This window comes from Carcharhinus amblyrhynchos, chromosome 13 (genome assembly GCF_965287045.1).
Source record: "Carcharhinus amblyrhynchos chromosome 13, sCarAmb.v2.hapA, whole genome shotgun sequence".
NCBI classification, from domain to species: domain Eukaryota; kingdom Metazoa; phylum Chordata; class Chondrichthyes; order Carcharhiniformes; family Carcharhinidae; genus Carcharhinus; species Carcharhinus amblyrhynchos.
The window spans coordinates 25,795,814-25,822,980 of NC_137336.1; the positions used below are offsets into that span (position 1 = coordinate 25,795,814).

At 42.7% G+C, this 27,167-nt stretch overlaps 1 protein-coding gene across 1 annotated transcript in view; it reads left to right on the plus strand.

The window, feature by feature from the left end:
• Positions 1-1,179: 1,179 nt before the first annotated feature.
• The window catches only part of LOC145351782 (long-chain-fatty-acid--CoA ligase 6-like), a 137,322-nt gene continuing 111,334 nt past the window's right edge, over positions 1,180-27,167 (plus strand). The window contains exon 1 of the mRNA XM_080201407.1: positions 1,180-1,241. Within this exon, the coding sequence (XP_080057533.1) occupies positions 1,196-1,241 (46 nt within the window). The 5' untranslated portion in view covers positions 1,180-1,195. The remainder of the gene's footprint in view (positions 1,242-27,167) is intronic.

The following is a 27,167-nucleotide window of genomic DNA, read 5'->3' on the forward strand; positions in this document are numbered from 1 at the left end:
TTTAATAAAAGTCTAGTTGGGGAATGTTTTGATCCTACAAGGGGTGCATTCCATTCGAGGCATTGCTATGTGATGTTGCTCTGTCTAAAATACAATTCCAACTCTGTACAAATAGTCAGAAACTTTCTCCAGGGATTTGTAACACAAGCCATTGTAGAGGTTCGCAAGGGTTTTTCTTTTACCCATGTTCAAATCTACGTAACTCCTAAGAAGTAGGTTAAATGTTATAGAGGTGAATTATAGTCCTAGCTGACTTAAAAAGAAATGAAACTATTGTATGAAGTTTCAGCTGGTATGAAATGGACTTTTGCATCGGGTTCGATACAGGCTTCAGTGCGTTTTTTCACACTTTCACATTCCCTTAGAACCAGCTCGCTGCCAGCTTTCCATTATGTCACTTCCATCAGCATCTCTTGGAATGTAGAATCATAGATCATAGAATCCTATAGTACAAAAGGAAGCCATTCGGCCCACTGACCACAGTCCCATCCAGACCCTATCCCCATACCTCCATGCATTTACTCTAGCTAGTGCCCCTAAAGGTAATTTAGCGTGACCAATCTACCTATACCACACATCTTTGGAGTGTGGGAGGAAACCAAAGCACCCTGTGGAAACCCACGCAGACACGGGGAGAACATGCAAACTCCACACAGACAGTGACCCAAGCTGGGAATCAAACCCAGGTCACTGTGAGGCAGCTGTGTTAACCACTGTGCCAACGTGTTGCCTGCTACTGTCAGATAAGAGTCGGTGACCCTAGCCCAATCTACTTACTTAAAGAGAACCTCACTGGCTTGATGCGGTGTGCTTGTTCTTGCTGCTTGCAATTTAAAATTGCAGACAGCCAGACTGAGGCAAACAACCAGTTAAGTCTCCCAGTCCCACTGCATGTTAACCACCCACCAGCCTGGCTTCTGCCAGTCAGGAAGAGTTAAACTCCAGACTTTAAGTTTACCAAATCTTTTCACTTCATTTAAACGCTGTGCGTGAGACTAAATTGTTGTTTGACAATGACAAGAAAATATCTTTTTCCCATAGTTTTGATCATGAGACATGCCAGCTTTAACCATGGGGAGTTCATTAACTCAACAGGGTGATGACGATGACTCATTCCCATAAACCCAGCAGCATGCTGCAGTATCTGCTGCAGTACTGTGCATTAGATTGCATGCAGCAGACAACTCTCTGAAAGATGGATACTGTTCTCTTTGTCTGTGGTTGTATCTGGCTGCTGCTCAGTGAGTATGATTCCCTCATTTTATACCCCTAATGTTCATTTTGAATTAGGCTTATTAATCATCCCAGACAAGTGGCCCTGTTCTGTGGTAAGCTGGAAACTGCTGGTATATTTTGTGTGTCAGCATCATGTTCATACTGAATGCATTTCATTGAATATGGTTCAAATATTAAGATGTACTAGGTAGGTATTTAAGTAAGTAACATCACATATAGTTCAACTATTTAATACATCTTTGTTTAATATTTGTAATTAAGCAGCAGTCCAATTCCCATTCTCCTTAAGGAAGTGCAATCATTGTGCTCTGGGTATTAAGGTCTTTTTCCGGCTCCAGACTGCAATGCATGTAAAATTTAAAACACTGAAGTTATTTCTGATTCGCTGTATGTTTGCTCATGACTTTTTTCTATATGTTGTTAAAAATGCTTTGAGGGAGAGTGTTTCAATGTTTCTAAATACTGCCCTGCCTTCAGTAGTATAATGTTTGGGAATTCTTTTAGATTGAATGAAAACTGTGCGTATGTTGTGGTATGAGACTGCAGGTTGATCATTTTTTAGTTTGTAATCTTATTGAAATGGCGCAACCTTAAGTACTGCATATTTGGCATGGTGAGCATGGTAATCTTAATTGTGCAATTTAACCTGGCCATTTTCACAAGGATCGGCTGTCTGGTGTTCTTGCACTGTCAGCTCGATTGGTATCTCTGCTGCAGTGATAAAGCTGACTTTTTAAACAGAAAACTTAGGCTGGAATTCTCCGATCTCACTCACCCCACTCCGCTGCCAGTGGTAACGGATAATTTGGAACTCAGTCAAAACTCCATTCACTGCAGCGGGACCAGAGGATCCCAGCCATGGGCAAGATTGGAGAATTCTGGCCTTAAAATTTAAAAAGAACTCAGCTATCTCCCAAAATGACTCATCTGAGTTAAACATAAAGATGAATTGAACTACACTGACCAGAATATGTGTTTTAGGATTTGATCCCTGGTTTGTGCAGAGCTTAATGATCTCAAGCAGAGAGGTTATCGGTCTCTAAGATTGACCTCAGAGCCCCTTGCTATGTGAAAGAATCAGCCAGGGTTCCTGCGCCTAATCACTCAACGGTGAACTCTACTGGAAGGGTGTGCACGTATCGTATTGAGGTTAACCCAACCAAGTTTGATAAGGCCCAGTAGGCAATAGACCAGAGGGCATAAGCCACAGCCCAGGAAGAAAGTCTTTCAGACTGAAGAGATTTAAAAGAAATGTCTGTAACGGGGGGGTGAAAGAATACTGAGTGAATTCTTAAAATCTTCCAATGGTATAAAAATAGAATGAATTTGAGGAGACTATTGAGCAGAGATGCATGCATAGGGTTAAGAAAGTCTAATTCAGAAACAATGAGAGTATTCAGTGTAATTGAGGCAGTTTTCCCTTACTGCTTTGAAGATGCGACATGGTGGCAAAGCGGTTAGCACTGCTGTCTCACAGTGCCAGAGAGCCAGGTTTGATTCTGGCTTTGGGTCACTGTCTGTGTGGAGTTTACACTTTCTCGCCGTGTTTGCGTGGGTTTCCTCTGGGTGCTCCAGTTTCCTCCCACAGCCCAAAGATGTACGAGTTAGGTTGATTGGCCATGCCAAATTGCCCCTTAATGTCAGGGGGATTAGCAGGATAAATGTGTGAGATTATGGGAATTGTGGTCAGTACCGACTCGATGGGGAGAATCATCTCCCTCTGCACTGTAAGAATTCCATGATGCACTGAAAGTTGCTTAGCTAAAGTCATTGTAGAGTATTATGGCACAAAAAGAAGCCATTTGACCCATTAAGTCCATGCCAGAACATCCAAGTTTGGTGCAGTAAAATGGGGGTATTTGGAATACAGTGAAAGCCTGTTTGTTTGATCTAAGATGAATTGATCTAGCACAGTGTTCAGGTTCATTATTTTCTACCCCACTGTCCCCATTCCACAAAATCTCACCTATATGGGTTGGGGAAAATGGGGATCAGTGATATTAAAATGTATAGGATTTTGCTCATGTCATTTGCTAATGACAGTAAGCAAAAGTGCCATCTAGAATATCTCACAGTCTTATTTAATAAGTAGACCACCATATAATTGGTAACGCATCACAAAATACACTCACTTATCAGAAAGACAATTATAGAATCATAAAATCCTACAGTGCAGAAGGAAACCACTAGGCCTATTGAGTCTGAACCAATGATAATCCCACCCAGGCCCTATCCCCATGCATTTACCCTAGCTAGTCCCCCTGACACTAAGGAGCAATTTAGCATGGCCAATCCACCTAACCCACACATCTTTGGGCTATGGGAGCAAACCCACACAGACAAAGAGAGAATGTGCAGACTCCACATAGACAGTGACCCAAGCTGGGAATCGAACCCAGGTCTCTGGCGCTGTGAGGCAGCAGTACTAACCACTGTGCTGCCCATTTTTACTAGTCACAATTTGTGATAATTGTCACATGTTTTGTTCACACCTTTAAAAGACCAATCAACTACACAAGATTCTTGCATATTTCAATCCATGGCATGTAAAAAGGAGTAGCAGGTGAGAGCTTCCTGATAGAAAAACTACAGATATTGTTGCAAATTTCTCTGCCTTCCTGCTTGTCTGCATCTGTTTTGTGCCTCGTTTGACATTTATGATGGTCAGCCTTGTGGATAGAGTTGCACTGGTACCTCCAGTGTTAAATTGTGCAGAGATTCGTTCCACTACCAACTATGCCCCGCATACGTTGCTTCTTTACATTCCACCCCCCCAATGCCCCAAGCCCCCCACCCCATACGTCTCCATCCCCATCTCCACATTGCCCAATAAAACACTGCCTGTTCTGGGATTATCTTCTGAGATGACAGGTGACGTTGAATGCATCAGCCATGACAAGAGTGGACATTTTCCAGTGACAAGATAACGACAGGATAATGTAATTGAACTTTATTCCCATTGTTAATGTCATAGTCGTGCTGGATACCACGAATGCTGATGTTTCCCTGACATTCGGTATTGCTACAGTCGGCAGGAAGCGATTTCAATTTCCATTCCCAAGAGACTATAATTGATTGCAGGATAATTGATTATACTAATGCTGCCTTAAAAATGTTAAATTAAAAAAAATACATTACTCACTCATTCCGCAGACAGATAGCCAGGCAGCCTTCAGTGCTGCAAGCACCCAAGGCCTGCAGCAGCAATTTTCCTCTCTCCCTCTCTCTCAAGGTGTATTCCCAATGCAAAATTATTCAAGTGACGCTGACCTCAGAGCGTACATCAGGGTCGTCATAAGGACAAATAAGCAGGCACAAAATCTAACCCACCAACTTCATGCTAGATTTCTGCCGAAGTGTCATGTCCTAACTATTACTTGTTCAAGTAGTTAAAATCAAATGTCAATAATCACACACAGTTCATTTCACAAGGATGTCAATTTGTTTGGAAGGATTAAAAAGCCAAAAATCGCCTCCACACACCACAAAGTCACATTGTAAGGTATTATTGCCAAAATTTCTATTGCAAGAGGTGATATTCTTTATGAAAACAGCAGCAAGAAATCTGCCGCAGACAACTCCAGAAATCAAATTGTAACACTCCCCCTTGTTAGAACCTTTTCCATTTTCCATCACCTCTCAATTCCTCCTCTTATTTTAATCCAGTTAGGTAACTTTTCATTATTTCGATAAGATAATTATGTTTCATTGTTTTCCATTCTTGTGGTGTAGGAGTTGCTGGCAAGGCCAGCATTTGTTGCCCATCCCTAATTGCCCTTGAACGTGCAGGGAGTGGTGAGCTCACTTCTTGAACCACTGCAGTTTATGTTGTGTGGATACCTCCACAGTGCTGTTAGCCTTTATCGTTATCTTTATTTTGGCTTTAATCAATATTTAGAATGTATTTCTACCTTCACATAATTACAAATCCACCACTTAATATTAATACTCCTACACACTTAATCATTGCAGCAATTTGTTTGAAGTAAACTGATAGAATATTCATTAAACAATTTCCTGTAAGATAGTTGAATATTCATTGCTTTTTTAAAATTTGTTTATGGGAGATGGCTAATTCTTCCAAATTTCCCTTGAGAATGCAGTGATGAACCACCATCTTGAACCACTGCAGTTTGTATGTTGTAGGTACACTCACTGTTCTGTTTAGGAAGGGAACTCCAAGATTTTGACTCAGTGACAGCAAAGGGACAGCGACATATTCCCAAGTGAGGATGGTGAGTGACTTGGCGGGAACTTCCAAGTAGTGGTGTTTCCAAGTATCTGCTTTCTAGAACTCAGGAAAATTACAATTACCAGGGAAGTGATAATTAGCAAATTGTTGGGCTGACAAATCTCCAGTTCCTGATGGACTTTATCCCAGCGTCTTAAAAGTGGCTAGTGAGGTAATTCCTATCTTGGTTTTAATTTTCCAAAATTCCCTAGATATAGGGAAGGTTCCATTAGATTGGAAAATAACAAATATACTCCTTTATTCAAACAGTGTGGGAAACTGAAAGCAGTAAACTACAGGCCAGTTGGCTTAACATCTGTTCTAGGGAAAATATTTGAAGCTATTATTAAAAATGCTATGGGAGGGCACTTAAAAGAGTCCAAAGCAATCAGGCACAGCCAATATGGTTTTATGAAAGAGAAATCCATATGTAACCAGTGTATTGGGGTTCATTGAAGGAGTCACATGTGCTGTGGATAAAGGGAAACTGGTGGATGTACTGTACTTAGATTTCCGGAAAGCATTTGACAAGTTGCCACATTAAATGTTACTGCAGAAAATAAAAGCTCATGGTGTAAGGGGTAACATGTTGGCATGGAAAGAAGATTTGCTAACAAATGGGGAACAGAGTCGACATAAATGTGTCTTTTTCTGGTTGGCAGGGTGTAATGAGTGTTGTGTCGCAAGGATCTGTGCTGGGGCCTCAACCTTTCACTATTTATATAAATGACTTGGATAAAGGGACCAAAGGTATGGTTGCTAAATTTGTTGATGAAACAATGATGGGGAGGAAAGGAAGTTGTGAAGACGATGTAAAGAGGCTACGAAGGGACATAGGCAGGTTACCTGTGTGGGCAAAGATGGAGTATAATGTGGGAAAATGTGAAATTGTCCTTTGAGGCAGGAAGAATAAATAGTGAGAGCTCTGAGATTCAGAGACTTCTGGATATCCTAATGTGTGAATTATGAAATGTTGCAATGCAGGTACAGCAGCAAGTAATGAGGGAAGCTAATGGAATGTTATCATTTATTTCAAGTGGAATTGAATACAAAAGCAGGGAGCTTATACTTCTGTTGTACTGGACACGAGTGCAACCACATCTGGAGTGCTGTGTTCAGTGTTGGTCTCCTTATTTAAGGAAGCATGCAAATACATTGGAAGCAGTTCAGGGAAGGTTTACTAGACTAATAAAGAAATCGTCGGATTGTCAGATGAGGAAAGATTGGACAGGCTAGACTTGTATCCACTAGAGTTTAGAAGAGTGAAGGCTCACTTGATTGAAACCTTTAATATTCTGAGAGATATTGACAGGATGGAGAGAATCTAGAACTTAGGGGCTACTGTTTAAAAATAAATGGTCTCTCATTTAAGACAGCGGTAAGGATAATTTTTAACTCTGCGAGTCTTGGAAAACTTTTTCTCAAAAGGCAGTGGAAGCAGAGTCTTTGAATATTTTTAAGGCAGAAGTAGATTCTTGATAAACAGGGGGGTGAAATGTTATCAGTGGTCTGCAGGAATGTGAAGTTAAGGTTACAATGAGATCAGCAATGGGTGGCACCGCGTCACAGTGGCTAGCATGACTGCTTCACAGCGCCACGGACCCGGTTCAATTCTCAGCTTGGGTTACTGTCTGTGTGAAGTTTGCACGTTCTCCCTGTGTCTGCATGGGTTTCCTCTGGGTGCTCTGGTTTCCTCCTATAGTCCAAAGATGTGCAAGTTAGATGCATTAGCCATGTTAAATTGCCTTTAGTGTCTGGGAGACTAGCGAGGGTAAATGTGTAGGGTTATGGGGGTGGGGCCTGGGTGGGATTAAGGTCAGTGAAGGGTTGATGGTCTAAGTGGCCTCCTTCTGCACTGTATAATTCTATGTCTATTTCATTGAATAGTGAAGCAGGCTTGAGGGGCTGAGTGGCCTGCTCCTGCTTCTATTCATATGCTTACATACGGAAATTGTTATAAACCATTTTAGAGCAGTAGTGTGCCTGCATTTTAAAAGGTGTCTTGAAACACTGATTTGGGGTGGCATAGTGGCACGTTGGTTAGCATTGCTGCCTCACAGCACCAGGGACTTGGGTTTGATTCCTGGCTTGGGTCACTGTGTGTGTGGAGTTTGCACATTCTCCCTGTGTTTGCATGGGTTTCCTCCAGGTGCTCCGGTTTCCTCCCACAGTCCAAAAGACGTGACAGTTAGGCTTATTGGCCTTGCTAAATTTTCCCTCAGTGAACCCGTATAAGGCACTGGCGTTTAGCAACTAGGGGATTTTCACAGTAACTTCATTGCTGTGTTAATGTTAGTCTACTAGTGACTAATAAATAAAACTGGCCTCTATTCAGCAATGCTCGCCACCATACAGCTGAGATCAGAGTGTCAAGAGATGACAGGAAGGTTAGTTGCAACTTCACATCCCATCATGATGTAATGTTGCATATTGATGCATGTGATCATTTTCTAAATAATGAGCTTCCATTCTCATACTGGGAAGGATGAGACACACAGAATTTTGCAGCTCTCTACACATAGAAAAGTAAAATTGTGTTAAAGGTTGATTCTTTGGTACAATTTCCACATGATTTTCTAAGGTACCTAGTTCTAAGTATCATTTCTCATTGGAGCAATGAGAATGAAATTACCCATCAAAGATCACTTCTCATTTTTGGGAGTGGATTATTCCAATCCTATTGGGATGTAGGCATCGCTAGTCTGGACTGCATTTGTTGCCCATTCCTTATTGCCCTTGAACCGAGTTCTTTGCTAGGCCACTTCAAAGGGCAGTTAAGAGTCAACCACATTGTGGTAGGTCTGCAATCATATGTAGACAAGACCAGGTAAAGATAGCAGATTTCCTTCCCTAAAGGACATGAGTGAACCAGATAGATTTTTACAAGTTGATGGCAATTATCATGAAATTATTATTGAGTCCAACTTCAATTGGGATTTCTTGATTGAATTCAAATTCTACCAGCTGCAGAGTGGATTTGTGCTCATCCCCTCAGGGTACCAGTCCAGTGACGTCACCAATATGCCATTATCTCTTGTTGAGGACCAGGAGATATAGGGGCCTGTAAAATGGGGGGATAGAGTGGCGCTCACCTTCCTGCTAGAGTAGAACTTTGCCAGCAGCAGAAAAGGTGGAAGACAGCCCTCCCACACAGAGGCCAATTGTGTCTCTTAAGTGCCAATTCAGGACTTCTTCTCACAGCTGCCAGCCTCTTACTGGCAGCAGTTTGCCACTCACCATGTGGGAGACTGCCTGGTGAAAGGCTCTCTTAATTAGGCCATGAATATCTAATCCCTCTCTACCTGCACCTCATACAGGGCAGCCTGAGGGCTCATCACTTCTTGCTTGAACGGAGAGAGGCCCAGTCAGTCATCATCACCCAACAGCACCCTCCACCTTCTGCCTGGACATGATCACACATTGGATGACTTCTTCTTGATTTCACTCACTCCTTCCAAGAAAAAAGCATTATTGTGTAAACCCAAATGGACCCAAGCTCTGCCTGTCTTTTTATGGAATACGTGAAACATTCTTTGTTCCAGTCCTTTAGTTTGTATTGGTTCCATTTCCTGCTCTTGTTCATCAGCTGTGCATTCAATTTCCATTATTCTCTCACCTTCATGCTTGGTTCTTCTCTTTCCCTCCCTAGATTCTCTGTCTCTATTTCTTGGGCTAAGCTATTAACTAAGATCCAATATATGCCTATTGACTCCCACAGCTACCTCAAGTACACTTTCTTCCACACTGATTTCTGGAAGGAATCTATTTAATATTCAGAGTTTATCCATCTCTGTCCTGTATGCTCTGGCATTGTCATCCTCCACAGCAGTGTTTCCATTATATTGTCCCAATTCTTCAACTAATGAACCCATCCACTGTAGTTAATAGAGCCCTTGACTGTGTCTATCTCTGTTCTATTTCCCACACTTTTGCTCCACCTCCTTTTCCTTCATCTCAGAATCATAACAAGATTCCTCTTGTCCATACCTTCCCATCAGCTTCCACATTCAATAGATTATCTTCTGCCATCTCCAACACCTGTAGCATGATGCCATGACCGAAGACAAATTTTTCTCATGGCCACATTCAGCGTTCTGAAGGGACCTTTCTTTGTGATATACCCCATCAACCCCATTCTTCCTACGGTAACTTCTTCTTGCAACACCTGTCCTTTTGTTTTCCCATCATCTAGGGCACCATTCACTCCTTCCAGGTGAAATTATTTAAATTTCTTATCATTTAGCACACTTTAGCAGTTGCTCACAATGTACTATCCTCTATGTTGGGAGATCAAATATAGATTGGGTGACCACCATGCAGGACATCAGTGATGGTAATGCCATTGAATGTCCAGGAAAGATGCTTAGATTTTCTTTTGTTGCAGATGGTTATTCCATGGTACTTGTGTGGCATGAATTTTAGGTGCCACTTGTCAGCCTGAATGTTGCCCACATCTTGCTACATTTAGACATGGACTGCTTCTATATCTGTGGGGTCACAAATAGTGTTGAATATCATGCAATGATCAATGAACATCACCACTTCCAATCTTATGATGGAAGAAAGGTCACTGATGAAGCAGCTAAAGATAGTTGGGCCTAGGACAGTGCTCTGAGGAACTCCTACAGCGATGTCCGAGAGCTAAGATAATTGACTGCCAACAACCACAATCAAATTCCTTTGTGCTAGATATGACTCCATCCAACAGAGTTTATCCCCATTCCCATTGACTACAGTTTTGCTTGGACTCTTTGATGCTACATTTGGTGAAGTATTGCTTTCATGTCAAGGATAGTCAATCTCACCTCACCTGTGAGTTTAGCTCTTTTGTTTGGATCAAGGCTAATGAGGTCAATAGCTGAGTGATCCTGACAGGACAACAAATGAGTGTCAGTGAATTGTTTTTTGCTGAATAAGTGCCATTTGATATCATTGTTGATGACCCCTTCCATTACTTGGCTGATGATCTAAATTAGACTGTTGGGGCAGTAATTGGCTGGGATAGATTTGTTTTTTTTTGTAGACAGGACATACCTGGGCCCATTGCTGTTCAATCCTGCCACATCCAGTCATGTAAGTTGGTGGACAATTAAACAACTCACTTGAGGAGGGGGTTCCAGAAACATCCCCAAACTCAATAATAGGGGAGCCCAGTACATCAATGCTGAAGACAAGGCTGAAGAATTTGCAACCCTGTCGAGTAGATGATCCATCTGAGCCTTCTCCTGTGGCCCACAGCACCAAAGATGCCTATCTTCAGCCAATTTAATTCATTTCATGTGATATCAGGAAATAGCTGAAGCTGAACTCACAATGCAAAGGCTATGGGCTCCGACACCTTTCCTGCAATAATACCGAAGGCTTGCTTAAAAGCTTGTTGCACCATTAGCCAAGCTGTTCCACTGCAGCTACAACACTGGCATCTACCCAGAAATGTGCCTGTTACTATCCTCCTCATTGATTACTACACTCCTGAGTTTTGTAACCTTCAAACATTGAAATTATATATTGTATACCCAAAACCACGTCATGAACATCCATCAACCAAGGTCCTATAGCATTGAGCCCATGGGTGGGATTTTCCGGCCGCACTCCGGAAAATCCAGCCCAAGGTCAATGGATCTTTCCATGGACTGCTCCTCGTACACTCTGATTCCCATGGCAGGCAGGACGGGAAAATTCATCCCTATGTATTCCCTCCAGTCTGAAAAATGCTATTCACCACAATTCTCTGTTTTCTGACCCTTTGTCATTGTCATATCCATTGCTGTCCCCAAACTTGGGTCAGCTGATGCCATGGACAAAGACTTAAATTACTCAAACACTTAAATTATTGTGCAACAAATCTTCTTTATTGTACTTTACCAAGTTACCACAAAATTACACCAGGCATCAAAATTCATTGTACACAAAATAACTAATCTCTGACATATATTGTTACAATGTCATTGAATGACAGTTCCGATGTGCCACAGCGAAAAACCACACCGACATCCTCAGAAGACAAACGCGGGACATGGTGGACAGAATACCTTTCGTCGTCCAGTACTTCCCTGGACCGGAGAAGCTACGACATCTTCTCTGGAGTCTTCAACATGTCATTGATGAAGACGAACATCTCGCCCAGGCCATCCCCACACCCCCACTTCTTGCCTTCAGACAACCGCACAACCTCAAACAGACCATTGTCCACAGCAAACTACCCGGCCTTCAGGAGAACAGTGACCACAATACCACACAACCCTGCCACAGCAACCTCTGCAAGACATGCCGGATCATCGACATGGATGCCATCATCTCACGTGAGAACACCATCCACCAGGTACGTGGCACATACTCTTCTAACTCAGCCAATGTTGTCTACCTGATATGCTGCAGGAAAGTATGTCCTGAGGCGTGGTACATTGGGGAGACCATGCAGATGCTATGACAATGGATGAATGAACACAGCTCGACAATCACCAGGCAGGACTGTTCCCTTCCTGTTGGCGAACACTTCAGCAGTTACGGGCATTTGGCCTCTTATCTTCGGGTAAATGTTCTCCAAGGCAGCCTTCACAACATACGACAGCGCAGAGTCACTGAGCAGAGACTGATAGCCAAGCTCCACACACATGAGGACGGCCTCAACCAGAATCTTGGGTTCATGTCACACCATCTGTAACCCCCATGTCTTGCCTGGGCTGGCAACATCTCACTTACTGTCCAGTCTGGTGACAATACACATCTCTTTAACCTACGCTTAATGCCCACGCAGACAGAGGATGTGGAAGCATTGGAGAGAGTATAAAAGAGATTTACCAGGATGCTGCCTGGTTTGGAGGGTAGGTCTTATGTGGAAAGGTTGAGGGGGTTGGGGCTTCTCTATTTAAAGTGGAGAGGATGAGAGGCAACTTAATAGAGGTTTATACGATGGTGAGGGGGATAGACAGAGTGGATGTGCAGAGACTATTTCCTCAGCTGGATGTAGCTGTTACGATGGGGCATAACTATAAGGTTCATGGTAGGAGATATAGGAGAGATGTCCGAGGTAGATTCTTCACTCAGAGAGTGGTTGGGATGTGGAATACACTGCCTGCTGTGATAGTGGAGTTGGACACTTTAGGAACTTTCAAGCAGTTATTGGATAGGCACATGGAGCACATCAGAATGATAGGGAGTGGAATAGCTTAATCTTAGGTTTGGACATAGCTCGGCACAACATTGAGGGCCAAAGAGCCTGTACTGTGCTGTACTGTTCTATGTTACTATCTATCTCCACTCATATTGTCTGTACCTTTAAGACTTGATTAGCTGTAAAGACTCGCATTCTAATCAGTATTCTGTAAACTGTGTGTGCCTTTGTACGCTCTGTTTGTGATCAGAATGCCCACTCATCTAACGAAGGGCAAATCCTGAAAGCTATTGGTGTTTACTACCAAATAAACCTGTTGGACCTGGTGTTGTGAGACTTCTTACTGTGTAATATATTGTTACGCACAGAATAACTAACCTTTGACATACATTGTTAAATGCAAAATAACTAACCTCTGACCCACTTTGTTATGCACAAAAGTAACTAACCTCTGACCTACTTTCTTGTTCACAAAGTAACTAACATTTGACCTACTCTGTTATACTCATAAGTATCCAAAAGGTATCAAAACTTCACAAAATATCTAAACTCACGATACTACCAGTGATGAGGCAAACTGATCACATTCCCCACTAATGGTTTTGTTCCAATGCCCCTAGAGTAGGGACGTAGGATTTTCCAGCCACATTTCCCCCAAGGCCAGAAATTACCACCCAAGGTCGACAAGTCTTTGCATGGTCCATGTCCTGCCCGCTACGATTCCTGTGGCAGGTGGGATGGGAAAATTCTGCCCAGGATCTTGCTTCTCCAGTGTTACTGATCCCAGGTTATTGTGGTCAATGGCCGGAATTTTACCTGCACACCCACTCCAGTTCTGGGGGCAGGCAAGGCTTAGAGAATGGCATTCTCTGTCGGCCTTGGGTGAAATCGTACAAACTTTGGACGGATAAAATTCCACCCAATGCTTTTTTGTGTCATCCTCTTATACAGATCCTGCTAAATTTGATCATGCTTCCAGTCACCCACTCAGAACAGGCACTAATCAATCAATGTCTTTTTGGCCACGAATACTGAGAATTGTGCCTCTGTCAGGGAGGATGCTACCATTGTAGCATTAAAAGGAAGAATAATAGGATATTGGATGGGATAAAAATAGGTAAGTGGGATGTAATTCAAAGGTTTAAAATGTTTACAGATTATTAGTGTCACAAGTAGGCTTATATTAACACTGTAATGATGTTACTGTGAAAACCCCCTAGTCGCCACATTATTCATTTCACACTTAGCTATGCACTCCATCCTCTTAAAAATCATTTTTAGTCCCTCATCAAACCTACCTTCCCATTTAATACTTGTACGTTTTTAAACTTTTGGTTTCTTTTTATGTTACCTGCTAATTTATTACCAGAAGTAGTTCATGCTGGTCTCCAGGATCCATCATTTTAGATTTGGGGTAATTGTCATTTTGAGTTCAAGTTGAGGACAAAGTTAGGTGTGGACATGTAGATCGCACCTGAGCAAGAGAAACATCCCAGCAAATGCAGGATCAACCTGCAACTGATGTTGTGCTGTCAAGCTCTGATGTGCATGGTCACTCTGCAGCTCCTGCTACACCCAGTGAACTGTTGAATGCAGAGCCACCCAGTTCCAGAGGCAAGACTTTGTCTGGAGCTCAAGACCCCATGATTCCTATTCCAAAACTCCCCAGGTAGAGTTGCTTCGCTCTGACCATCCCACAGAGCACCTCAGAGACATGACTTGTAGAAGAGGAGAAGTTAAATCCAAGAGCATTGCTAGTGTCATGTAACATGTATGAGGAACTTAAGGTGGAAGCAAATGTGGTAATGGGAGTGGTTTTCCCTCCTGCCTGCCAACTACCCTGTTGGTGGTGCCAGTGCTGGCACAGGGTAATAAAAGGTCTCCAAACCTACAATTATCTCAATATATGTTCTCAATAAAGCTGACGCTCAATTGCAACAAACAAACCCCTTTCACAAGTTACCACAACTGGCAAGACTAGCATTTATTGCCCAGTCCTAATTGCCCTTGAATAGGGAGTGAGTCACTTGCAACCATGTGAGCTAAGTCATTGCAGAGGGCAATTAAGAACCAACCACCTTGTGTGGGTCAGGAGTCAGATTTGGCAGACCAGATACAGATGAATTTAATGTTGGCAAGTGTGAGGTGGTCCACTTTGGTAGGAAGAATGGTAGGAAGGACTATTACTTACGTGGCGAAAAACTGCAGCAGGCGACGGTGCAGAGGGACCTCGGGGTCCTTGTGCATGAGTCGCAAAAACCCAGCCTGCAAGTGCAGCAGGTGGTCAGGAAGGCGAATGGGATGCTGGCCTTCATAGCGAGGGGGATTGAATATAAAAGTAGGGAGGTCTTGCTGCAGCTGTATAGGGCATTGGTGAGGCCGCAGCTGGAGTACTGTGTGCAGTTTTGGGCGCCGCACCTGCGCAAGGATATTTTGGCCCTGGAGGGAGTGCAGAGGAGGTTTACTAGGCTGATACCGGAGTTGAGGGGGTTGAGCTATGAGGAGAGGCTGAATAAACTAGGCTTGTACTCGTTAGAGTTTAGAAGAATGAGGGGAGATCTCATTGAGACGTATAAGATGATGAATGGGATGGATAGGATAGAGGTGGAAAGACTCTTCCCGCTCAAAAAAGACAGTAGGACTAGGGGGCACAGCCTCAAGATAAAGGGGGGGCGGTTCAGAACGGAGTTGAGGAGGAACTTCTTCACTCAAAGGGTGGTGAATCTCTGGAATTCTCTGCCCGTTGAAGTGGTGGAGGCTGCCTCGCTAAATATTTTTAAGAAGCGGGTTGATGGGTTTTTGATAAGAGAGGGGATTAAGGGTTATGGGGAGAGGGCGGGAAAGTGGAACTGAGCCACAACAGATCAGCCATGATCTTATTGAATGGCGGGGCAGGCTCGAAGGGCCAGATGGCCTACTCCTGCTCCTATTTCTTATGTTCTTATGTTCTTATGTTCTTCCCTGAAGGTAAGTAAAGAACTAGATAGGCCTTTGCAAAATCCAGTAGCTTCATGATCATTATTATTGAGACCAATTTTATTTCTGAGATTAATCAATTGAATGTAAATTCCTCCAGCCGCTGTGGTGAAATTTGAGTGACTAACTTTGAATCTGGATTACTAATCCAGTAACATTACCACTATGCTAAAGTTCACCAATCATCTATCAAGGATGAAAAGTGTAATCATTGGCAATGTAGAGTTAGCATTATTATGTCAACTTTGTACATTCTGTGAGTTCAGCATTGTTATATTGGGACCATCAGTTCTGTGGATTTACACTGACATCTTGTGTGGTGATCATGGGTATAAATAGAATGATTTAGGTCTCTTTTAAATGCACAGAATTTGCCCACATGGTAGAGTTGGGCTTTGAATGAAACATCCAATTTAAACCCCAGACCCAGACAAAAGGATAGATTCATATGAGGAAACATTCCAAAGATTCCTGACTTTAAATACTCTATTTTTTTGATTAAGTTTAGAGATCTTAGGAATTTGTGATTTTTCTCAAATCTTAACTTTAGGTGTACACAATGTCCAAGTGGTCAAAATTGCTGTTTGATTTGGGGCTTTTTGTGCTGGTTGCAAAGCCCGAATAATATTTGAGTTATTTGGGTTTTATTTGTTTGTATGTTTGATGCTCACTACAAATAATATTTGTCAAGTTGATGAATTTGTTTTCATGGTGCTTCATTTGGCCAATGAAGTATTTTAACCTATCAGGCAACTTTTGTGATTATTTGAGTCAAATTAAATTTTAATACCACTGTGTGCTGACATATTTGAGGTGCATTGCCTGTGAGGTGTATCATTAAATGGCTAAGCATTATATATAAGGCTTTTATGCACAAAACTTACATTTGCTTTAAGAGTTTGAACCATCCACTTTATCCAGTGAAATGGGTGCCTGTTCATCGGCCTCCAATACAGCTGTTTAGAGTTGGGCCACAGAAGGTACATGAAAATGAACCATAACTCTCCCATTAGTTATTCCTTCCTTCTTGATGGTAAAGTGCCTGCAGTGCAGCGACTCCATGAATCCTCACTACATGACGATTAAATGCATCAGCCGTTTCCTGAATGCGAGTTTGCTGATGATTCATTCAGGTTATTTTTAGAGTTGCTTATGGCAGTAAGCATTATGATCGTGGATTGAACTTCTTGTATTTGACCCCACCACTTGTCCCCCACCCTCCCACAACCCAAATCAACCACCCCACCTCCTTTCCAACCCACCACCTAATTTTGTCTTTAAGTCCACTTTTGGCAAATGTCACCTTGCTGGCATTTGGGTATTTTTGCTGCAGAGCAGTTATAAAGATGCTATTCCACTAACTGTCGGCTGTTCCCAGAATAAAGAACAAAGAACAAAAACAGCCCAGGAAACAGGCCCTTCGGCCCAACGAGCCCGCGCCGCCATCTCAACACCACCAGTCCCCCTCTCCACCCATGACCCTTGTCTAATGTTTTATGGCCATCCAGATTGAGGGAAACTGATTTAGGGACAATTTATTACTGCTAATCAGCCTAACAGCTAATCTTTGGGGTGTGGGAGGAAACTGGAGCACCCGGAGAAAACCCACGCAAGCACGGGGAGAATGCGCAAACTCCCACAGACACCGGCCCAAATCCATGTGTCTGCACAGCAATCAGTGATAGTCACTGAGCTGTCGTCTTGCCCAGTATCTGGTCCCGTTTAGGCACACACTAACGACATGAAGCACTAGGCCAATCTCGAACAACCAAGTGCAGCCCCAGTACAACCCATTGCATGTATGCCCCTCATTGGACACAAGGCGGACCGACTTAAAACCTGTGAATGAAAAGGAAAAAAAACATTATTATCATACCATATCCATTTACCTTACCAGGGACGCCCCAATGCTAATGACCCTTATTTAAAACAATCTCCTATATCCACCCATCTCCAACCCAGTCATATGCCTGTCTAAGTTACTCTTAAATGACTCTAGCATGTTTGCCTCCACCACCTTACTTGGCAGAGCATTCCATACCCCCACTACCCTCTGTGTGAAAAACCTCCCTCTAATATCTGTGTTGTACCTCTCCCCCCTCACCTTAAGTCCATGGCCCCTTGTCCTATGTGTCTCTATCATAGGAAATAGCTTACTTCTGTTTACTCTATCTATACCTTCATAATTTTATATACTTCTATGAGATCCCCCCTTAGTCGGCATCTTTCAAGGGAAAAGAGCCCCAATTTCTTCAATCTTTCCTCATACCCCAGTCCTTCCATACCAGGCAACATCCTGGTAAACCTCCTCTGCACTCTCTCCAGAGTCTCCACGTCCTTCCGGTAGTAAGGCGACCAGAACTGGATGCAGTACTCTAAATGCGGCCTAACCAACGTTCTGTACAACTGCAACATTAGACTCCAGCTCTTACATTCTATACCCCTTCCTATAAAGGCTAACATACCATAGGCTTTCTTCACCACACTCTCCACTTGCACTGCCACCTTCAAAGACTTGTGCACTTGCACCCCCAGGTCTCGCTGCGATTCTATACTCCTTACTGGCTTACCCTTTATCATATAACTCCCCCCTACATCATTCCGGCCAAAATGCATCACCTCACATTTATCCAGATTAAACTCCATTTGCCATGTATCTGCCCAATCAACCAGCCTATCAATATCCCGCTGTATTGTCAGACACTGCTCCTCACTGCCCGCCAATACAGCCATCTTGGTGTCATCAGCAAATTTGCTGATGTGAATTAAATAGGGATGAATTAATGAGGTTGCATTGTCGTGTCCTCCTGGCTTTTTCAGGCAGGTTTGGCAGCGACAGGTGTGGAAAACCTCATGGGAAGCTCAAATCACACTCCATGCCAAAGTAAAAGCATGATGCATTTATCCCTGCAGCATGCCAGTGCCGTAATGGGATTCCTGACATTCAACACCGAGAACATAGTTAACATCTCATTATCTGGCCTTGATTCCTGAATTATTCCCCCGCACCCCCATAGGAAGATCCATCCATGTTGGACCAGCATGAATCACAACTCGTTTCCCAAGATGTCAGATCTTGGATAGTCCGATTAGATAGTTAGATGCTCTATCCTTGGGTGGAAAAGTCAAGTACTAGGGGACATAGATTTAAGGTGCATGGGGAAATGTTTAGAGGAGATGTGCGAGGCAAGTTTTTTTACACAGAGAGTGGTGAATATCTGGAATGCGCCGCCTGGGGAGGTAGTGGGAGCAGGTGCGAGAGTGGCATTTAAGGGGCAACTAGATGAATACTTGAATAGGACGGGAATGGAAGGATACAGTCTCCATAAGAGCGTACAGTTTTAGTTTAGGCAGACATCATGATCGGTGCAGGCTTGGGAGGCTGAATGGCCTGTTTTTTGTTCTTTGTATGTGCACCTGGTGAAAAGACTTCCCAGAGGAGCTTAGGGGAGTTCATCGCTCAGGCGTGAGGATACTCAGGCACTGTCCCTTGGCACCATTTACATAATTTATCAGCGGCAAGAAGATAAATCTGGAGAACTGACAAATCTTTTTTCTACCTTTTCAAATATCTGGAGATTATCTATAGAATCAGGGTTTAAATGTGCAAGTCATTTTCATCATAAAACAGTAAATTTGCACCTTAATGTCCATTTTGCAGCAATCTGCAGCGCCTGCACTATTTGATGGTCTGCAGAGAATGTAAGAATATCAGTGAATTTGTGAGAGAATATTATTTAGATTTGATCCAGTATTACTTTATCTTTCTGGAGGTAGTTATGAGTATGCCACTCGATTGTAACCTGCATATTCATGAAGACATCTGCAGCATTGCAGCATTGAGGTCCAACACGTACTGCAGCATGTACTTTGCTAATGTGTTTATCTTTCGGACATAACCAAGTTTTCCCTTGCTCCTGCTTCAACTCTCAACTGAAGGCTGACTCAATAGGCAACCAATCTTTATCCAGTTAATATGTGGCATTGGCTCACTGTCTGCCCATACCTTGCTTGTTCATATCCCACCTCTTCCTCTCGCACCTTCACACAAACTCTGACTGGTCTGGTGTTTCTTTCTGAAATGAAGTCACTGCATTCACTAATGTTCTAGAATCTGTTCCATTGCTGGGACTAGGTGGCTGCTTGATCTGAGGTGTTGTCTTATAGGAGAATCCTTGCAGCCACTAATTCAGTGCTTCACTTTCATCTTGTCAAAACCAATTTACAGCATGTTCTCAAGAAAATGCCTTAAAAGAATTGCAAAATTATTTGACAATTAGTGAATTATATGCAGCTCCTGCTGTGAGAGTTAAGGAGAGCTGGGATACGAAGGATGTTTGCATGCTCTGTTTACAACATCATGCCTCAGAATTGATGTTTACCATTGCCTGTAGGTCCAAGAGCCATTTCATCATACATGTCACTTCCTTCATGCTTTCCTTTCTGTTCTTGTTCTCAGTTATGCATTGCTTTGTACAGTAAAAATATTACTGCAAGCACTACAAACAACATTCTTTTTATCAGGCCACCTCCCTCAATGCAGGTCAAACTGGCTAGCATGATATTTCTGCAGCAAGTAGTAAAATTGAGAGTATTATGTTTAAGAGATGACTGAGCTGGGGCAGCTGTTATTTCCACTGTCCATTGTACTCAAGAATAAAGTAAAAATAGACAAATGCTTTTCACACATTATTTCCCAGATGTCACAGAAGAATACATTTCCTTTTGGATCTACATGGACAAAAGGCAATCATACCTTCTAAAGCCTAAAGTCACCTTGGCATCTCTGTGGATATTGTAAAATCTCTCCCTCTGCTGTTTATACCAGACCTGGGATGCTACGTGTCATGACTTCTCTCTGCCTCCTTTCTCCATGTGGTTTTGTATCTCGATCTTCATTGACCTTCTGGTATGAAGGAGACCACAATGCATTGTCATGTCTCCTGCAGTATCTTTTTTTAAGTCATTCGTGGGACATGGGTGTTGGCTGATGGCCAGCATTTATTGCCTAGTTGTTCGGAGGGCAATTGAGAGTCAACCGCATTGCTGTGGCTCTGGAGTCATATGTAGGCTAGAGCAGATAAAGACGGCAGATTTCCTTCCCTAAAAGACATTAGTCAACCAGATGGGTTTTTCCGACAATCGACAATGGTTTCATGGTCATCAGTGGATTCTTAATTCCAGATATTTTTTATTGAATTCAAATTCCACCATCTGCTGTGGCGGGATTCGAACCCAAGTCCCCAGAATATTAGTTAAGTCTCTGGATGAATAGTCTAGCGATAATACTACTGCTTCCCCAAACCAGCAAGGAGTTTGTAATGAAGGAAGCGTTAGATTTGCAACACTTGCTGCCATATTTTTATGCAGCAGGTTGATTATTTACAATTGGCTGAATGTTGGGACCAGCAGTCATTCGCACTTCTGGTCTGATTCTCATTTTTTATGAGCAGGAATGTTATTCTGATTAAGGGGGAAATCGTGTCATGCTCTTGATAAAAGAGAGATTTTCCCACTTTAGCTAGACGTGGCCCTCTACCCTACATTCAAGCAGTCATGATCAGTCCAGTTTCCTATGATTGAGATTGTAAAGCATTATTTTGTTTGAATATCAGAACAAAGGAAATTAAATTTCTGATGAAGATTGTCACTGGCAAAAACAGGATGGTCCATTCAACTGGTATTTGAAAATAAAAAGGTGGAGTCATAAATCAGATAAGAAGTGTCAGTAAATATGCCTACTTGCAGGTAGGTGCAGATCAGAGAAGGAGGTGTCTTGAACATGCGTATCTGGTTCGACCCAATGACTAGATAACTGGGAGAAGACTCTGGCATTAATTACACATGGAAATAAAGTAAAAATATGTAGAAAGACAAATCTTAAAGGTCAAACTAACACCACTGCAAAGCAAAGAGCAGTTTTAATTCAGTGCTTCACTTTCATTTACACTTTATATATAATACTATATATTTATAGAACTGATAATTCTGCGCTCTATATGCATGTAACATAAGCACCCAGGCCTGAATTTCCTTGGTGGGTTGCGATCGTAATGACAGCTTCAAAAATGGCCTGGAAATGAAGTGTCTGTGATGGGACATTTATCATGACCTTCCCAGAGATGGCCAGTTAAGAAGCTGCTTCCAGATGCCTTGTCCAAAATGAGGATGATAGGTGGACCTGATAAGTGAGATGCCCAATTAAAAGACCCACAGTGATGTCTGACAGCATCCTTACCAAGAGAACGCATCAGGTGGTGAAGCCAATGTGCTATTTTACAACTTCCCTCGCAGTGACACCTTCTTCCGCTCTCTCCCTCCCACATTACTACGGCAGGCAAGAGGCCACAAGGGCATCTCACCACAGGGGCGCATTCTCCACCCTTGGGGGAAAAAAATTACAAAATCACACATGGTCTCAGATGCCAGAATTTTATTTTGCAGGGTCCATGCTGGGATGAATGAGGGGAAGCATTGATGGTCCCCGGTCAGCCACCTGTAGGCCACCTCCAGGTCAGCACCAGCCTCAGCCTGGAGGCCAGTCCTCCATCAGGAAGATCCCAAACAATTAGGCCCCTTATCAATGGGCCTAATTGGTTACCCACCACTGCCAGGTAACTTTTGCTGCATTGATCTCATCTCTAGCGAGATCACTTCGAGGCAAGAACATGCCAGGTAGTGAAGCCAACTTTACAACTTTCCTCGCAGTCCTATCCTCTCCCATCCTCGCCTTCCCATCTCGGCACAGGACTGGAAAAATGAGGCTACCTATATTTCTTAAATGACTGGCTGTTAGTGAAAGCTGGAAAATTAGCCTATCTGACACAACAATTCGGCTGAGGTTTATATATTAGAATGATAGAACTAAAAATAACCTTTGTAATCCAATTCTAGGGACGGTGCTGACTCATTAAAAAGGTTCTGGGCAGCATTGATTCCTGAAACTGCAATCAGCCTGTTCTAGGGATTCTACCAACGCTAGCCAGCTTGATGTCCTTGGCATGTTCACCCTGGAGAAGCAGTTATACTCTGCAGCAGTGCAAAAATTTGCAACATGTTTTTCCAGCTATTACAATGTTATAGAATTTTTCTTTTGAAATGAAAATGTATCGTATCCACAGCATGCACACCAAAGAGTCAGAAGACTTGGATCCAAGCCTGTAATCCTTTTATTTGAAGATTTCTAGGTCTTGGCCGTGCTTGTCCCAATGCAACACTCACAAAGCTGTTTAATAAACCCTTACTTTGGCGGCCGTCTCACTACCCTTATAATACACCAGCTGATTCATATTTACCTTTCAAACATAAGTTTTTTTGCTTTGATTTGATTTATTATTGTCACATGTATTGGGATACAGTGAAAAGTATTGCTTCTTGCACGTTATACAAAAAAACATACTGTTCACAGAGTACATGGGGAGAAGGAAAGGAGGGAGTGCAGAACGTGGTGTTACAGTCATAGCTAGAGTGTAGAGAAAGATCAACAACGCAAGGTAGGTCCATTCAAAAGTCTGATGGCAACAAGGAAGAAGCTATTCGTGAATCAGTTGGTACTTGATCACAGACTTTTTTATCTTTTTCCCAACAGAAGGAGGTGGAAGAGAGAATGTCCGGGTTGCCTTTATATGTTAGAATTCATTTTAATTCAGGGGTGAGACGAAGTGGAGTAAACTTATAACGTGACCTTTACCCAAACCCCTGGTTTGGGTAAAGGTCACAGTAAGAAGTCTCTCAACACCAATAAGCGTTGCGGAGAGAACGGAATAGTCGTCCGGTGTGCTGCTCCTTCCTTCGGTCATCTGATGAAGGAGCAGCGCTCTGAAAGCTCATGATTCCAAATAACCCTGTTGGACTTTAACCTGGTGTGGTGAGGCTTCTTACTGTGCCCAGCCCTGTCCAACGCCAGTATCTCCACATCTTGGGTAAAGGTGGTACTGGAATAAAACAAATAGTGAAATAGTCACTGATTTGGAGTTAGATTAACGCTGTGCAATTTTCCACATTTTTCATAGGAACCCCAGGCCATATTATCACAGAAGTAGATTGGGAGGTGTGAGGGCGGAGTAGAGATTCTGCTCTTACTTGAGAAACCTCAGGAGTATTTTACTTCTGGATCTGTCGTCAATTCTGTGGCAGCAGGTGTGGTGCATTGTGCATAACTTGATCTCAACTCCAATATTCAAAATGCAAAAAAAAAAGTTGGAATTCAAAGGAACTTGGAGCTGTTTCCAAGATGTGAGACTGAATTCAGGACTGTCAAAAGCTGTGTCCCCGCTCAAACAACACCTCCCATTGATGTACTGCTGGGGACTGTGAGGATGTATTTTGCCCCAGCAGTGGCAGAAAGAAACCTGCTGGTGTCTCTAAGACTGGAGATAACCCAGGAGATCAACAGCAGGAGCAGACTATTCCGTTCTCTCTGCAACATACCTTGATCATGGATGTGTACAAATTGAGTGCCAGCACATCTGGTGCCTCAAATAGGTCTTTCTCGGCATGTACTGATCCACACCAAGCTGTCTCCAGCTCAGTGGTAGCAGTGAGGTGTGGCTGGCCCATGAGATGGACAACATTGACAGGGTACATGGGAGTGAGAACTCCTCTCAAAGCCCTTACAAATCTCCCCCATTATTCCCTGCCTCTGCAAGTATCTGGTGTGCTGCCTCCTGCTCTTTCTTAGGCACAAGTGGAGTGGTCTTTGACGGGCACCACACTGAGGCTCTAAAACCCATACATCTTTGGCCAAAACCATCTCAGTTGGCAGAGCAGGCGTCTAAGCAGCCTGCCTCTACCTGTTCAAACCACAAGGTTATGTCATGTATAAATGATAGGAATGGGAGAACTAAAGTTGTCTACTTACCCAAAGATATACACATGGAGGTTGAATCAAAAGTCATGTTGTAAAGTTACTGTTCTTTAGTAGAGTCACATAGGTGTTATTATTTTTCACCATTTGAGCATTTTGCCCATTCATAGTTGCAAGTTAACTTTTATTGTAGCGTGAGATAGCATGATGAGGAAGCCTTGAATCACAATAAGTGACTGATTGAATATAGTTAAACTATATAAAGACAAGTTCAGTATAGATACAAATCTATTCCCACTGACTCCCGGACTCACACTGAAGATTCCCCCCTACCAGAACCTCTGCCCTCACACCTGATAGGTGACAGTTTGTGTATTTCCTCCTGATTGGCCCCAGGAGGGTCATGTGACCCATAAACACACAGCCCTTAAAGGGCCATGCTACAACATTGTTTCCCCCTCCCCCACACCCAAGTTCCTTTACAGTAATGCAAACAAAAACTCTTATACACAGTCAAGATAAAATTTGTAAAGAAGAGCCATTCAGCAAAATTCACGGTCAGGGGACTCCTGGACCCTTGTGGAGCAGTGCAACTTCATAACCAAGTTCTCCAAGCTGGGGTATCAGAGTCTACAATAGTGGTAAGTTTCTTTTTATTAGTGTCACAAGTAGGCTTACATTAATAATGCAATGAAGTTACTGTGAAAATCCCCTAGTCACCACATTTTAGTACCTGTTCGGGTACACTGAGGGAGAATTTAGCATGGCCAACGCACCTAACCAACACATCTTTCAGACTATGGGAGAGAACCACAGCAACAGGAGGAAACCCACGCAGACATGAGAAGAATGTGCAGACTTCGCACAGACAGTAACTCAAGCCGAGAAATGGATCAAGAGATTCAATGTGGAACTAGAGCTAGTGCTCTCTTCCTCTGATTCTGCTGGCAGTTGAGATTCCTCCTTGGAAGCACTAGATTCTGCTAGCACTGACTCAACTGCTGGTGCACTGGACTCTATTACTAAATTTGTTGAGTAGTAGGCCACTCGGCCCCTTGAGCCTACTCTGACATTCAAAAAGCTGTTTGATGAATTTGGTTAGTGAGTTTGATTAACTCTCAGGGTGTCTATACAGTGGTGGAATTTAGTAAAAGTATTTTAAAAATGTAATAACCCTTACGTTTTACTCATAATTATTTAAGAAACACTTGCAGAAGAAAGTATCTAGTAAACTTATTATTTATTTCATTAAATTGTGGGGTTTATTGAATTACTGAGATTTAAATTAACATAGAAAGTGTCAGTGAGAAGAGGTGTTCATTTAACTTACAGATAGTTAGGAAAATAATCAATTAGTTACTTCCTCAAGACACAGTAATAACGGCAAGACAGGTGATGTGTTGCAACTGCAGAGTGTGGGCGCTCCTGGATGCCAGTGTGATCCAGATCAAACACATCTGCTGAAAGTGTCTGCAATCCTTGGAGCTTCTACTCATGGTCATTGAGCTAGAGGCAGAGTTGCAGACATTACAATATGTCAGGGAGGGAGAATGTTACCTGGGAGCTTTGTTCCAAAAACTACAAAAGGTCGTGAATGTAGCCCAATCCATCACACAAACCAGTCTCCCATCCATTGACTCTGTCTACACTTCCCACTGCCTCAACAAAGCAGCCAGCATAACTAAAGACCCCATGTAACCCGAACATTCTCTTTTCCACCTTTTTCCTTCAGGAAAAAGTTTCAAAAGCCTGAGGACATGTACCAACCGACTCAAGAATAGCTTCTTCCCTGCTGCTGTCAGACTTTTGAATGGACTTACCTTTCATTAAGTTTATCTTTCTCTACGCCCTAGCTATGACTGTAATACGACATTCTGCCTTCTCTCATTTCCTTTTCTATGAATGGTATGTTTTGCCTGTATGGCACACAAGAAACAATACTTTTCACTATATGTTAATACATGCGACAATAATAAATCAAATCAAAGTCACATTTGCTATTTTCCATTTTGATGGGATCTTTCCAAAATCTAAGAAATTTTGGTAAACTAAAACCAATGTATCTATTATCTCAGCAGCCACTTCTTTTAAGACCCTGGCTTGAAGTGCATCAGAATCTGGAGACCTGTCAGCTTTTAGTTCTAAGATTTTTCCCTGGAAATCCTGCAAGCAGCCAGCATAATTAAGGACCCCATGCACCCCGTCTCTCTCTTCCACCTCCTTCCATCGTGAAAAAGATACAAAAGTCTGAGATCACCTACCAACCGACTCAAGAACAGCTTCTTCCTTGCTGCTGTCAGACTTTTGAATGGACTTACCTTGCATTAAGTTGATCTTTCTTTACACCCTAGTTATGACTGTGACGTTACATTCTGTATTCTCTCCTTTCCTTCTCTATGAATGGTATCTTTTGTCCGTACAGCACGCAAGAAACAATACTTTTCACTGTGTGTAAATACATGTGACAATAATAAATCAAATCAAATCAAACCAAATCGTGGTGCAGCCTCTCTGCCCACAACCTTTCCCGCAACCTACAAAATGACCACCAGTGGAAACAGAGGCAGGAATTCCACCCTTATCACTTGACGACCAGTTTTGCTGTCCCATCTCTATGTAGTCCCATTTCGAGACTGCAAAATCTGGTCCCAACTATTTATGGCACACCTGAATTTCTAGCATTCATTTGGAGATATTCAGTGTATTAAGCACAGAAGTTTCTTTCAAGTGCATTAAATGGCCTAGAGCACTCTGTTTATCCTTGGTTGACTGTTTTGTTCATGTCACTAATAAGTCATTAATTG